The sequence below is a fragment of the Melanerpes formicivorus genome, unplaced genomic scaffold (genome assembly GCF_026170545.1).
Source record: "Melanerpes formicivorus ecotype bairdi unplaced genomic scaffold, bMelFor1.0.p_v2 SCAF_77, whole genome shotgun sequence".
NCBI lineage: Eukaryota > Metazoa > Chordata > Aves > Piciformes > Picidae > Melanerpes > Melanerpes formicivorus.
This window is the reverse complement of record NW_027142429.1, coordinates 1,435,504-1,449,887: the sequence shown is the minus strand read 5'-3', so window position 1 is coordinate 1,449,887 and position 14,384 is coordinate 1,435,504. Positions and strand designations below refer to the sequence as shown.

Genomic DNA, 14,384 nt, shown 5'->3' with positions numbered 1-14,384 from the left:
AGTAGGCTCAGGTACCACAGGGCTACCAAGCCCCTCCTCAGAGCTCTGAGTAGCACATCAGTGACCTGCTCACAAGCTCTTGGGTGCCCAGGAGCCATGCAGGTGACGCAGCCAGGCCATGGCAGTGCTCCTGGCTGGGTGGACTGGTGCTGCTGGAGTAGGCTCAGGTACCACAGGGCTACCAAGCCCCTCCTCAGAGCTCTGAGTGTCACATCAGTGACCTGCTCACAAGCTCTTGGGTGCACAGGAGCCATGCAGGTGACGCAGCCAGGCCATGGCAGTGCTCCTGGCTGGGTGGACTGATGCTGTTAGAGTAGGCTCAGGTACCACAGGGCTACCAACCCCCTCCTCAGAGCTCTGAGTGTCACATCAGTGACCTGCTCACAAGCTCTTGGGTGCACAGGAGCCATGCAGGTGACCCAGCCAGGCCATGGCAGTGCTCCTGGCTGCGGGGCTGACGCTGCTGGAGGAGGACTGGCTCGGTCAGGAGGCAGTCAAGGGTGTGGAAGGGAACCAAGAGGCTCCAGGAGCCTGTCCCTGGGGCGAGCAGGCAGAGCAGGTCGGTGCCATGGGCTCGGCGCAGCCGCCGCAAGGGCCTGGAGCGTGGCTGTGTTAGAGAGCAACCCTCCCAGCAGGCACAGGGCCTGGGGGCTGGCTGACTGTCCAGGCACTAGTTCTGAGTGTTCACATCCAGAGTTCTCTCGATCTCCACTCTTCGTGGCAGTGAAGACCCAGGGGAGCCAGTCCAGCAAGAAGCCTCCGGCCGCCATCAACCGCTGCTCGGCGCTGCTGCACCGCGGCCCCGCCGCCGGCCCCCCTGCCTCCCAGGCACAGATGTTCCGCGCCCCCAACTCCGCCTCCCCCGGGAGCAAGGCCATCACAGGTACCCGATGCCTTTCTGCCATCAGCCTCCTCGCCTGCCTGCCGGCCAGGCCTGCCCCGGCCTGGCTTCTGCCCCCTCCTGGCCTCGCTCTGCTCCGGCGGGGCGTCAGGAAAGCTGCCCCCGGGAGCTGCCCCAGAGCCATTGACACATGGCAGGTGCAGGGCTGCGAGCCCTGGGGCTGGGGAGTCTGGAGAAGGGCGAGAGGGGAACCTTAGCAATGTCTATGAAGGTCTGAGGGGTGGGTGTCAAGGGCCAGGCTCCTTTTGGTGCTGGTGCTTTTGGCCAGGGAACAGCAGGTAAGAGCTGGAACCCAGGAGGCTCCACCTCAACAGGAGGAGAAAATGTTTGGTGTGAGGCTGCTGGAGGCCTGGAGCAGGCTGCCCAGAGAGCTTGTGGAGTCTCCTTCTCTGGAGGGCTTCCAACCCCCCCTGGATGTGTTCCTGTGTGAGCTGCCCTGGGTGCCCCTGCTCTGGCAGGGGGCTTGGACTGGATGAGCTCTGGAGGTCCCTTCCTACCCCTGGCACTGGGTGATTGTATAGAGCTGTCCCTCAGCAGCAGTGTTTGTGACCTCTTCCCAGTGGCAAGTTGGTTGGGTTTGAGCATCATGCTAACCATGAGGTACAGCACACCCTGGTTCAAATCCTGGTGTCACAAACTGGAGAGAGCTTCCTGACAGGACTGGCATAGTCTGGGGGGGGGTTCCTCTGGCATTTAGAGTTTGTTTCCCTCAAGGTGCTATGTGCAGAGCTGTGCCTGAGGAAGTCAGTTGGAGTGCTGGGGAGTGTCCCACTCTCCACAGGAGCAACCAAGAGAGAAGCTGGGCTGCAGCAGCAAGATTAATGCTACAGAACCATTACAGAAGCATTGCAAGACTCAAGTTAAGATTGATCCTCCTTGGTTCCTCCTGGTTCCTCCTTCCACACGAGCCTAAAAACCTTAAACAAAAAGGAGGAAAGCAAATAATAATCCCAAAACCAAACAAGAAAGCAAAGAGCAGTGAAAAATAACTGTTCATAGCTAGGGTGAGAGCTGTGGAGCTGATGTGTCACAGAATCAGTAAGGTTGGAAAAGGCCTCAGAGCTCATCAAGTCCAAGCTGTCACCCAGCACCTCCTGACAACTAAACCATGGCTCCAAGTGCCACATCCAAGCCCCTCTTGAGCACCTCCAGGGATGGGGACTCCACCACCTCCCTGGGCAGCACATTCCAGTGGCCTGCAGGGAGTTGGAGAGAGCAAGAAGGTCTCCCCTGAGCCTCCTCTTCTCCAGGCTAAGCAACCCCAGCTCCCTCAGCCTCTCCTCACAGGGCTGTGCTCCAGACCTCTCCCCAGCTTTCTTGCCCTTCTCTGGACACCTTCAAGTCTCTCAATGTCCTTCTTGACCTGAGGAGCCCAGAACTGGACACAGGACTCCAGGTGTGGCCTAAGCAGTGCTGAGCACAGGCAGCAGGGAAGCTCTCAGATCCATGGGATTGAGAGCTCTGTGCTCCACCTCAGGACAGAAGAAGGTTCATCAGCTGGTGTTTAAGCCCCCCTCAGGTGCCTGGCATGGATTGATGCCCAGCAGCAGCAGTGGCTGTGGTGGGAGAGGCTGCAGCAGTAAGGAAGCTTTCTATCAGGTGTCACCAAGCCCCAGCTGCCAGTGCTGCAGAGCAGGGCCTGGCTTCCCCAAGCTGCTGAGCCCTGGCCTTCCATGCTCCTGCTGCACTCCTCAGCCATTTGTGTCAGTTTGTTGCTAACCTGAGGTCCACCCAGTTCAACCCAGCTGGGAGTTCAGGCTGAGAAACCTTCAGCTTGCAGCAGCTCCTTCCAGGTTCCTGTCTCCCCCAGAAGTGGGGAAGCTGGGAGCCTCTGCTCAGAGCCTCTGCTCAGAGGCCAGATCCATCTCAGCAACAGTGGGAGATGCTTTCCTGAAGGCACTTTCCCTCCCCCCACCCTGGCTTACCAAAAAGTGTCAGCAGCATTGGGTGAAAACTTGGAGCTCTTCTCTGTGTGCATGGAGGAAGGAATCACATCATGCTTGAGCCTGGCAGATTGATCTTCTAGCCTGGAGATCCCCTCCTGCCTCTCTGCTGGCATCATTTCCATGGTGGCTTTCAAAGCAGTGTCTTGAACAGAGCACTCTGAGCAGCTCCTTAAGGTTGTGGTGGAAAGGCACTGACCATAGCCCAGCCTCCAGGAGGGGCTCTCCCAAGAGACCTTCCACAGGGAGCTGGATGGTCCCAGAGGCAGTGAAGCTGAGAGCCCTGGGAGTGCTCAGTCTGGAGAGGAGAAGACTGAGAGGGGATTTAATCAATGTTTATCAATATCTGAGGGCTGGGGGGCAGGAGGGAGGGGACAGGGACAGGCTCTGCTCAGTTGTGCCCTGGGACAGGACAAGAGGCAATGGATGGAAACTGCAGCACAGGAGGCTCCACCTCACCATGAGGAGGAACTTCTTCACTGTGAGGCTCCCAGAGCCCTGGAGCAGGCTGCCCAGAGAGGTTGTGGAGTCTCCTCCTCTGGAGCCTTCCCAGCCCTGTCTGGATGTGTTCCTGTGTGACCTGTGCTGGATTCTGTGCTCCTGCTCTGGCAGGGGCTCGGGCTTGATGATCTCCAGAGGTCCCTTCCAGCCCCTAACCTGCTGTGAGCTGTGACCTCTCCCCTGGCAGTGTTTGCACAGCCACTGCCTGAGTGGCAGCTCCTTGGTCTGTGCAGATAACTCTGCTTTGCAAAAGGGTCAGGGTCAAGGAGAGAGGGAAGGAAACACCCTGTGCCACTGCCTTCTCCTCTGTGGGGAGGACTCAGTAGGACCAAGCAGGTGAATTAGATAACTTTTACCTCATGGCCAGACATGGTTGGGAAAAAAACAATCAGAAAGCAGGATGCAAATTTATTCCAAACCTCTTGGGAGCCCTGAGCTCCCTCCCACTTGTGACACAAGCCATGATTTGAACCTGGGGCTCTTGCATCCATGCTGTTGTGCTGCCTGTTTCCCCTCTCTGCCATCTGATTTTAGCTGCTGAAGGGATCCTGCAGGAAGGCTGCAGAGAGACTTCTCCTGAGGGGGTCTGGAGCCAGGCCAAGGGGGAATGGTTTGGAGCTGAGGCAGAGCAGGGTTAGAGTGGAGCTGAGGAAGAAGTCACAGTCTCACAGTCTCACAGTATCACTGAGGTTGGAAGAGACCTCAGGGATCATCGAGTCCGAGCTGGCACCACAGACCTCATGGCTAAACCATGGCTCCAAGTGCCACATCCAATCCCCTCTGGAACACCTCCAGGGATGGGGACTCCACCACCTCCCTGGGCAGCACATCCCAATGGCCAACAACTCTCTCAGTGAAGAACTTTCTCCTCACCTCCAGCCTAAACCTCCCCTGGCACAGCTTGAGACTGTGTCCTCTTGTTCTGGTGCTGGGTGCCTGAGAGAAGAGCCCAACCCCCACCTGGCTACAACCTCCCTGCAGGGAGTTGGAGAGAGCAAGAAGGTCTCCCCTGAGCCTCCTCTTCTCCAGGCTAAGCAACCCCAGCTCCCTCAGCCTCTCCTCACAGGGCTGTGCTCCAGACCCCTCCCCAGCTTTCTTGCCCTTCTGGACACCTTCAAGTCTCTCAGTGTCCTTCTTGAACTGAGGGGCCCAGAACTGGACACAGGACTCCAGGTGTGGCCTAAGCAGTGCTGAGCACAGGGCACAAGGACTTCCCTGCTCCTGCTGGCCACACTCTTCCTGATGCAGGCCAGGATGCCCTTGGCCTTCCTGGCCCCCTGAGCACACTGCTGGCTCATGTTCAGGCAGCTGTCAATCAGCACCCCCAGGTCCCTCTCTGCCTGGCTGCTCTCAGCCACTCTGCCCCCAGCCTGTAGCACTGCCTGGGGTTGTTGTGGCCAAAGTGCAGCCCCTGGCACTTGGACTTGTTGAATGCCATAAAGTTCTTCAGTGTGAGGGCAGTGAGACTCTGGCACAGGCTGCCCAGGGAGGCTGTGGCTGCCTCCTGCCTGGAGGTGTTCCAGGCCAGGCTGGATGAGGCCTTGGGCAGCTGAATCTAGTTGAGAGCTGTCCCTGGGCATGGGGGGTTGGAGCAGATGCCCTCTGAGCTCTTTTCCAACCTGAGCCATGCTGTGATTTTCTGGTGACTTAAGGCCTCTCCCTGCAGTTATTCCTCTGGCAAGGGCAGGGGACTGGGTGATGCCTCCAGTGCCTTCTCAGGCCTCTTTCATGTGACTCTGTTTTAGCTGGCTTTGGTTACAGTTTTCCTGCTCTCCTGCATTATTAAGAGTCAGGACTGTAGGAGATTGGGAATTTGAGCAGCCTGCTTAGGACTTGGAAGGATCCACTAGGGCCTGGCTGGACAAATCTGATGATCTTCCTGCAGTTCAGGTCTCTCCTAGCCATAAGACACAGAACCAGTGTGTCTGAGCCACACCAGCACAGGGAGGATGTGAGGCTGCAGGGAGCTGAGGCCTCTGCATGGGAGTCCTGGCAGCAGTGCTGGCCCCACCAGGGTCTGCAGACACAGTGAAACAACAACCTGACAGCAAAGCTCAGCAGTCCCTGGCACCCCTGGAAGGAAGGGATCCTGCCCTGCACCTCCATCCCTGTACAGCCTGCATGGGCTGAGCCCAGCACAGCCTTCCAGAGCTGTGCTCAGGTGAACCCAGTGGGTGCCTGTGGGCTCCATGAGTGAGTCCCTTGTGTAGGAGGAGTCTCTAGCATGAAGCACAGGCCATGCCCACTGCTCTGGCCAGGTCTCCCTTCATTTATTTACCTCTAGGTTACCCTTTGAGCCACCACAGTACACCCCCCTGCCCAGCAGAGCTAGCTGAAGGGATGAGAACTCACCCTGAGCTGTTGATCTTGTGCTGAGGGACACCAGCTTGAGAAGGCTGGGGGGCACCTCAGCTCTGCTGGGGCCTTTCAGGTCACTGCAGCTGCTGCCAGGACCAGAAGCCACAGCTGCAGGCTGGAGGAGCTACTGGGCAACTGCCCTGCACTGTGTGGGCAGCAAGTGAAGTGCCAAGGGCAGGGGCTGGCAGCTGAGTGCAGGGGATCAGAGCTCCCTGCTCAGCCTGGGGAAGGCTGCAGTGGGAAGCCACTGCTGGCAAGCACAGAGGATGTAGCAGAGCTGCTCCAGACAGCCTGGGCAGGCTCTGAGACAGCCTTCAGGCTTCTGCTGGCACCTGGCAGGGAGGGTGGGTAGGAAGGGAATGCAGATTACTGGGAAGCAGAGGGAGGGCTGGCCCAGTGCTTCTGTGGGTGACACACTGGGTGTTGTGATAGGGCCCAGACCTGCTCACCTGCCAGAGGCTTTGAGGGCTGCTTATTGCCTTGAGGAAGAGTAAGGTAAGGGTTGGGGTTTTAGGCAGGGGAGGAAGCCATCACCCTTCTGGTGCAGTCAGGCTCCCTAAGAGCCAATCCAGGGCACCTCAGCCAGAAGGCTCTCAGGAAAAATCCCTTCCTCTTACCTCCTCAGTGAAGCTGGCCCTGTTGCCTCCACAAGGAGGTGTTTGGCCTTCCTGCTGTGTCCAGGGGCTGCAGTTCCATGGAGGAGCCTTGCCTTGCCTCCTGTCTGCATGGCCCTGCATCCAGCATTGACCAGTCACCATCCCTGCTCTTTTCTCCACCCAGCAGAAAGTGCTTTCAGCAGGAGAGTGGAAGGCAAAGTGCAAAACAACTTTGAAGAAGCCAACAGCAATTCTCAGAACTCCAGTGGTAAGTGTGGTCCCTGCCTGCTGCTGCTGCTCACCACCTCCCTCCCCTCAGCAGGGCTCAGCTGCCAGCAGGCACTGGGCAGATGTTTGGGGAATCTTCTGCAGGCTTGCAGCTGCCCCTCCTGGGGCAGGGTCCTTTCCTCACTCCTCCCTGGGGTTCCTGGCACTCCAAGCCTGCAAGGGAGGTGGTGGGAGGGATCCTGCTCCCAGGGTTTTCCAGTGGGGAGCAGAGATGCAGAGAAAGAGGAGCACAGGGGGAGACCCAGCAGTACTTTGTGCTTTGGTCTGTGCATCCTGGTGGAGCAGAGCTGTTTGCAACAGGCAAGGGAAGGTTAAGGACTGGGAACAAAACAGGAGGCTGCACATCACAGGGATGCTCAGCCTGGCAATTGGTTTGCACCTCTGTGTAAGCAGAGTCCCTGCTGCTTGTGAGCTCACTGCCTGAAGGGTCACAGCATGCTTAGAGATGGGACCAAAATCCACCTGCTAGAAGGAAGGAGGATTTCCTCCACTTCTGGAGCTCACCTGAAGGCCAAGTGGGAGTAACTAACCAACCACTGGCCTAGACACATTGATCTGGTTCAGCATTTGCTCTGGTTCAAATGTTTCTGAGCCTAGACACTTTTGATCTGGTTCAGCATTTGCTCTGGTTCAAATGTTTCTGAGCCTAGACACTTTTGATCTGGTTCAGCACTTACAGACTTCTCCTGGGATGTTCTTTGTCCTGCCTCTGTGTCCTGCCTGCCTGCCTGCCAGTGGGCCATGGCCATTCTCTGGTGTTCCCTACGTGGAGCTCAGCAGCTGGAGCCTGGGGAATGGGATTTTGGCAGCCTGCTGCAGAGATAAATGACACAGCAGCAGGAGAGGCTGGCTCACTCCATTCCACAGCCACTCAGGAGATGCACAACGTGGTGCTGGCCAGGCCTGGGCTGGAGAGGGAAGGGATTGCTCCCTGGAGCAGGTTACACAGCAGCTGCTGGGGGGGTGGTGGCTGCCTCTGAAGCAAGCAAAGGGCTTCCTGGAAGGAGCCCTGTTAAAAATGAATGAAGTGGTGTGGGGAAACCCCACAGGTGGGTGAGAGGGCCTGGGGGAAGTGGTCCCTTTGTGTCCTGGGCAGCAATCCTGTACTAACCTGAGCATTCTAACCCCACAATTGCAGCTGCTCACTCGGGGACAGAAAAGCCTAAAGAAAAGAGGTGTAAGCAGAACCCAGCAGGTGAGCTTGTCTCTGTGTTTCAGGCCCTTGTTCTCTTCAGTTCTCTTCCACTTGGTGAGGAGGCCTTAGGGGCTGGGCAGGTGTGTCTGAGGGAGCCCAGCCAGGCTGGTGGACACCACACAGAGCAGCTGAGAGCTGCTGGCCTGACTCGCTGCTCTGACACTTGCCTCTCAGCAGCCCTGCTCCTCCTGGCCTCCCTTCTGTGGGGGGTGTGAGTGGTTTGCCAGAAGGGTTTCAAAGCCTTCAAGTGCAGATCTTCAAATGCCAAGCTGCCATTTGGGTCCCTGACTCCTCTGGGGCCCTTGGAAAGCAGCAGCCTCGGATTGCTCCTCTTTGCCTCCCATCAAGCCCTGGGTAGCCTGCAGAGGAAGGACAGAGTTCTCCTTCAGATCAAGCAGCCCAGGGAGCTGCACTGGCAAACCTCCTGGCTGCAAACCTCTGGTGGAGTTCTGCAGGAGGGGCAATGAACCTGTAGGCTGGGAGGGGCTCCAGGAAGCACTGCCAGGAAGCAGACCCAGAGTGGCTGCACTGAACAGTCCAAGAGTTCAGCTCTGTCTGCACTGCTGTGAAGCTCTGCCCCACTGTGCTGTGCCCCATCTCAGCCTCTCCCTGCCATCTCCTCCTGCCACCTCACTTCACACTCATCCATCTGAATCCCTTTCTGTCTGAACTGCAGCATTGGAAGCAGAGAGGTAAAAGCCCACAGGAAAATGCAAACCAAGGCAGACATTCTTACAACTGGAGTGGTGAGCTTGATGGGATTTTGCTCCTCTTAGTTCACTGCAGGAAGTACTTCTGTCTGCACCCTGTGCACAGCTTGGCTTGGTGGCTTAGTCCAGAGCCTGGCAGGCTGCAGGGGAGGTGCAAGGTGCTCACCTAGATGTGGAGCCAGAAAGCCTGAGCTTCTCTGGAGGGGGTTCAGGGGAGTTGGGCTCTGGTTGGAAGCAGCTGACACACTCCTGAAAGCCAGACTGGGCCAGGAGGATGCATAAACATCTTCCCTTTTCCCCCTCCTGCCCCCTCCTTTCTTCCCCAGCCCTTTTTTCCCCCTTGACTCCATCTTTGCTCTTGCACCAAGCCATTTCTTTTTGCCCTCAGGAGCCAGGATCAGTGTTCTCACTGCCAGCAGCCTGAGCAAGCCTCAGCAGGTCAGGCTGTGACTGGCAGTGGTGGTGAGAGGCCGTGGAGGCTCTGCAGGCATCTGTGTGTTTGGGTGTCCAGGCAGAGCTCTCAGTAACATCTTTCAGAGGAGCTGGCACGTCCTCACCTCCCTGTTTCCCTTCTTTGCAGGGCTGTGTTGCATTAGGAGGGACAGACTGTTCAGCTAAGTGTTCACATGTGTGATAAAAACTCTGGGGAGTAATTCTGGCCTTGTTGGCTTCTGCTGTGCTCCAGCCAGCAGCTTGTGCACAGGCAGGGAGGCAGCTGGTGCTAATGTGCTGGAGAATGACAGAAGGATGGGCACATCATCCTCCCCACTCCCATCTGCTGCTTGGCACCACGCTCCTGCTGCTGCAAAGAATAATCCCCAGGTTGGGGAGGTGAATGTAGGTCCCAGCTGAGCAGGGTGGGAGCTGTGGCTTGGCCTCAGTGCCCTGAGCCACCTGCTCTGTGTGGAGCTGAGCTGTGTGCACAGGCTTGGTGGCAGAGGCAGCAGAGCAGCAGGGTTCCAGGCCACCCAGCTGGGGACACTGTGCCCCTTTGCTCTGTCCCCATCCTGAACTGCAGCTGGGAGGGGGGAGGAGGACAAGCAGATCAAGGTCAGCAAGTGAAGCCACCTGAGATGGACTTGAATGCAGTGCTGTGGGGAGTCCTGAGTGGGGACTGGACAACTGGAATGGAGGATGCTGGATTCCAGATGCCTGTGCCCTTGTCTCAGTGAGTTCCTGGTGTCCTTACTGGGTAACCTGGCACCTTACTGCCCAGACCAGCAGCTCCTGTTCTGCATGGTGAGCCCTACCTTGTGCTTGTGTTGCCATCTCCTAGCAGGAGGTCCATCTCCCAGCAGGGCATGGTGGAGCCACAGAGTGGGTGGAGAAGAACTCTCCTGTCATCCACCTGATGCCTGGGAGAGTGTCCTTCCTCTTCATGGGCAGGAGTCTCCACAGCCCCTTAAACCTGCTCCTGGCTGAGGCCTGGAAGTGTTGTGGTGCTTTAAAAAGAAGAATCTGCTGAAATGTGCAGGGGGCTTCCTCTGCTGCCTCTGGGCCACAGGCAGCCAGCACAGGTTTCAGCTCTCCTGCAGCTTCACTGATGAATGAAGCAAGGTTCAGAAAACAAAGACCTGAGCTGATCCTGCAGGCTGGAACTGGCTCCTTTCAGTGCTGTTAACCATCTTGGTGGTGGTCATTGCACTCAGCCTTGACTCAGGGAGAGGGTTCCTGTGCCAAGCAGGAGCTGAAGGCCAGCTTGCAAAAGCTGAGCATGGCAAGGAGACAGCCCCAGAAAGAGGCACATCCAGGTGTGGTGCTCAGTGGTGAGGGTTCTCTGCCCTCCTCCTCCAGCAGGCACAGCTGGGGTCTGCAGGCCTGGCCCTGCAGCAGTGTGGTCTGCAAGCACCCTTGGCCCAAGCACTCAGCTTCTCAGTGCTGAGCAAGAGCTGAAGGGCCAGAAAAGAAAGCTGGCTGCACCATGCAGGTTAGCATGGAGCCAGCTGGGTGTGGAGCAACCCCTGGGCTCTTCCTGCTCTCTTGCTGGCTCTTTGCAGCCCTGTGACCACAGAGCCCACCTGCCTGGATTGCTGCTGGGAAGATCTGACCTTTAGGCTGGGGTGTTGGTGGGTGAGTGCAGCTCTGATGTGCAGGGCATAACACTTCTTGATTATGTGGGGATCTTCCCAGGGCTGATCAATATCTAATGAGTAGCCTCAAGGGCATGGGGCCAGACTCTGCTCAGTGGTGCCCAGGGACAAGGGGCACTGGGCACAAACTGGAACCCAGGAGATTCCATCTGGACAGGAGGAGAAACTTCTTTGGTGTGAGGCTGCTGGAGGCCTGGAGCAGGCTGCCCAGAGAGGTTGTGGAGTCTCCTTCTGTGCAGAGCTTCCAACCCCCCCTGGGCACTGTGCTCCTGGGCAAGCTGCTGTGGGTGCCCTGCTGGAGCAGGGCTTGGACTGGGTGAGCTCCAGAGGACCCTCCCAGTCCCCACCACGCTGGGGTTCTGTTAGTTCCCAGGCTTTTGGATCTCTCTGTTGTCCCACTTTTGTCTGACTTCAGAAAGCCTCAGGCACAGCACCACCCATCCCTAACCCAGTTCTTTAGTTCTTTAGTTGAGAGCAGCCCTGGAGAAAAAGCCTTGGGGATGCTGGGTGCTGAGCAGCTCCCCAGGAGCCAGCAGTGCCTCCTGCAGCCCTCAGGCAGCTGTGTGCTGGCTGCAGCCAGAGCAGGGTGGGCAGCAGGGCAGCAGAGGGGATTCTGCCCCTGGGCTCTGCTCTGCTCAGACCTCACCTCCAACCCTGCCTCCAGCTCTGCTGTCCCCAGCAGCAGAAGGACACAGAGCTGCTGGAGTGAGGCCAGAGGAGGCCACAAGGATGCTGCCAGGGCTGGAGCAGCTCTGCTGGGAGCACAGGCTGAGGGAGCTGGGGCTGTGCAGCCTGCAGAGGAGAAGGCTCCAGGGGGACCTCAGAGCTGCTGCCAGGAGCTGAAGGGATCCTGCAGGAAGGCTGCAGAGAGACTTCTCCTGAGGGGGTCTGGAGCCAGGCCAAGGGGGAATGGTTTGGAGCTGAGGCAGAGCAGGGTTAGAGTGGAGCTGAGGAAGAAGTTCCTTGGTATGGAGGGTGGTGAGACTCTGGCCCAGGCTGCCCAGGGAGGCTGTGGCTGCCTCCTGCCTGGGGGTGTTGAAGGCCAGGCTGGATGAGGCCTTGAGCACCCTGGGCTGGTGGAAGGTGTCAGTCCCTACAGCAGGGGGTTGGAACTGGATGATCTTTGAGGTCCTTTCCAACCCAACCATTCTGTGATTCTGTGCCTGCTGCTGTTTCCAGCACTTTGTTCCATGGCTCTGTGGCAGAGGTGCAGAAGATGCAGTTCCCCTGCAGTTCCTCTGTGATTCCAGCTCCAGCCACTGGAAGCACTGGGGGAGAGCTCTCAGATGTTTCCCTTGCAGCTCTTCTGCATTTGTTTTTCATCAGGCTGTGGGCAGAAGTGTTGAAATGTGGCTCTGTGCTGGTGAGCAGAGAGCTGCCTGGGGGCCTGCTCCCTGCACAGCTGAGCTGGCTGCTGCCTTTCACTGCAGCACCAGCAGCTCAGGCTGCTTGCTCTTCAGACTCCCTGGAAAAAGCTCTCAGCTCATATTCACTCCTGGCCTCAAAACAGGCTCTGCTGTTTTCTCTGGCTTAGATGTGGCAAAGAGAGTTAACATGGGAATTGGAGTGATTTATTTAACCTAAGCTCAAGGGCTGGTGTCTGCTCTGCCTTGGCTTCTGCAGGCTGCTGCCTTGCTCTGCAGCCTTGTTCACTGGCTGTGTCTGAAGCACTCACAGAAGCCTCTGAGAGCCCTGGGGAAGCAGGTCTGAAATGGTAGAACCACCTCTGAGTCTTAGCTCTGTGTGGCTGAGGAGATGGAAGAGGCTTCAGCACCTGCTGGTGCTTTAGGTTTCACAGATTCACAGAGTGGTTGGGTTGGAAGGGACCTCAAAGCTCATCCAGTCCCAACCCCCTGCCATGGGCAGGGACAGCTCCCACCAGCCCAGCTTGCCCAGGGCCTCCTCCAGCCTGGCCTGGAACTCCTCCAGGGAGGGGGCAGCCACAGCCTCCCTGGGCAGCCTGTGCCAGAGTCTCCCCACTCTCAAGGATTTCTTCCCAATCTCCAGTCTCAGTCTCCCCTCTCCCAGCTTCAATCCATCCCCTCTCATCCTATCACTCCAAGCCTTTGTGTACAGTCCCTGCTCAGCTGGCTTGTCAGTCCCTGTCTGTAAAGGTGTCTGCAGGGAGAACCTGGGCAGGCAGTGAGGTGAGGTGGTGGCAGAGAGGGCCATGGCCCACTAGGGGTTGGGTTTTCTGGGCAAGGGTGGCTCTGGGGAGCAGGAGGGGTTCTGGCACCCAGTGCACCACAGACATGGCTCTTCTGGGGAGGAAAGCTCTTTGGTGCTGCCAGGAGATTGAAATGCCCCTGCCTGGGGATGCTGCAGTGCTTGGGGCTCAGGCAGCTTGCAGGAGGCTGTTGGCAGTGCCCTGGGGTGGGTGTTGCAGCTCCAGTGGTCCTGAGTGCTTGCAGTGGATTTTCCTGTGCCTCCACTAAGCAGCCCCTCTGTTGTGGGAGAACTTGGGGAAGGAGTCAGAGTGCTCTGAGCTCAGCTGGCTGCAGTGCAGCCCCTCTCTGCTGGCAGGCAGAACATCTTCAGTGATCTCCTCCTCCTCCTTCCAAGCTTCCCAATCTTCTGTCTCCAAAGAGCTGATCAGCACCAGGGTCCTGGCTCAGCACAGTGTGATGCTGAAGCCTCTGGAGGGAGCACTGCAGCTTCAGAGAGGAGCAGCTCTGAGCGTGGGGTCTGCTGCTCTGCATGGCTGGCAGTGGCAGGAGTGGGAAGCACAGCAGCAGCTGGCATGGCTCCAGAGGAACCTCTGACAAGTGGTGTCCCTTAGGGGTCCAAGCTGGCACCAGTGCTGCTCAGAGGTACAGACAGTGAGGCTGAGGCACTCTCAGCACGTCTGCAGATGACCCCAAGCTGAGTGGGGTGCTTGGTGAGAGTGAAGGAGGGGATGGGAGCTGTGCAGAGGGACTGGAGGGGTGGCCTGAACCCAGGGGAGGTGCTTGGTGAGAGTGAAGGAGGGGATGGGAGCTGTGCAGAGGGACTGGAGGGGTGGCCTGAGCCCAGGGGAGGTGCTTGGTGAGAGTGAAGGAGGGGATGGGAGCTGTGCAGAGGGACTGGAGGGGTGGCCTGAGCCCAGGGGGGGTCTTCTCTCTGATAATTGCAACAGAAATCTAAACCATTCTCACCTCTTGTTCATTTTACCACAGCCATTTCCCCACTGAGCTGCCAGTCCACCTTAGTTGCCCTGGTCCTGAAGTTCCTCCTGTGTCTCTCAGCTGCCCAAGTCTTCCTTCTTTTTTCCACAGGCACAGCTACTTAAGTAGGGTATTCCCTAACCTCCTCACTGCAGGCAAAACACAGAGCAGCAGCACAAGCCAGTGCAGCAAGCTGCATGAAGCACTGGGTCCTGCTCCTCCAGGTGGAGCTGGCTCCATCACTGCAGAGCAGAGGTGCAGAGTGGTTCACCTCACAGCCTGGAAGGGAAGGAGGAGAGGAACTGGCCTGAAATTGAGCCAGGGGAGGCTCAGATGGGAGAGGAGGAAAAGGTTTTTTTGCTGCAAGAGTGGTCAGGGACTGGCAGAGGCTGCCCAGGGAGTCCCCATGCCTGGAGGTGCTCCACAAACCTGGGGCCATGGCACCTGGGGCCATGGGTTTAGGTTGGACATCAGGGGAAGTTCTTCACAATGAGGGTGGGGAGGCACTGGCACAGGCTGCCCAGGGAGGTGGTTGAGGTCCCATCCCTGGAGTCATTCAAGCTCAGCCTTGCTGTGGCCCTGGGCAGGCTGATCCAGTTGGAGATGCCCCTGCTGCCTGCAGGGGAGCTGGACAGGATGCCCCTGGGGGGTCCCTTCCA

General features: G+C 57.9%; 1 protein-coding gene across 1 annotated transcript in view; it reads left to right on the top strand.

The window, feature by feature from the left end:
• The window catches only part of ZNF618 (zinc finger protein 618), an 83,996-nt gene that overhangs the window by 57,716 nt on the left and 11,896 nt on the right, over positions 1–14,384 (top strand). The window contains 3 exon segments of the mRNA XM_068164196.1: positions 695–883; positions 6,484–6,567; positions 7,726–7,782. Coding sequence (XP_068020297.1) covers positions 695–883; positions 6,484–6,567; positions 7,726–7,782 — 330 coding nt within the window.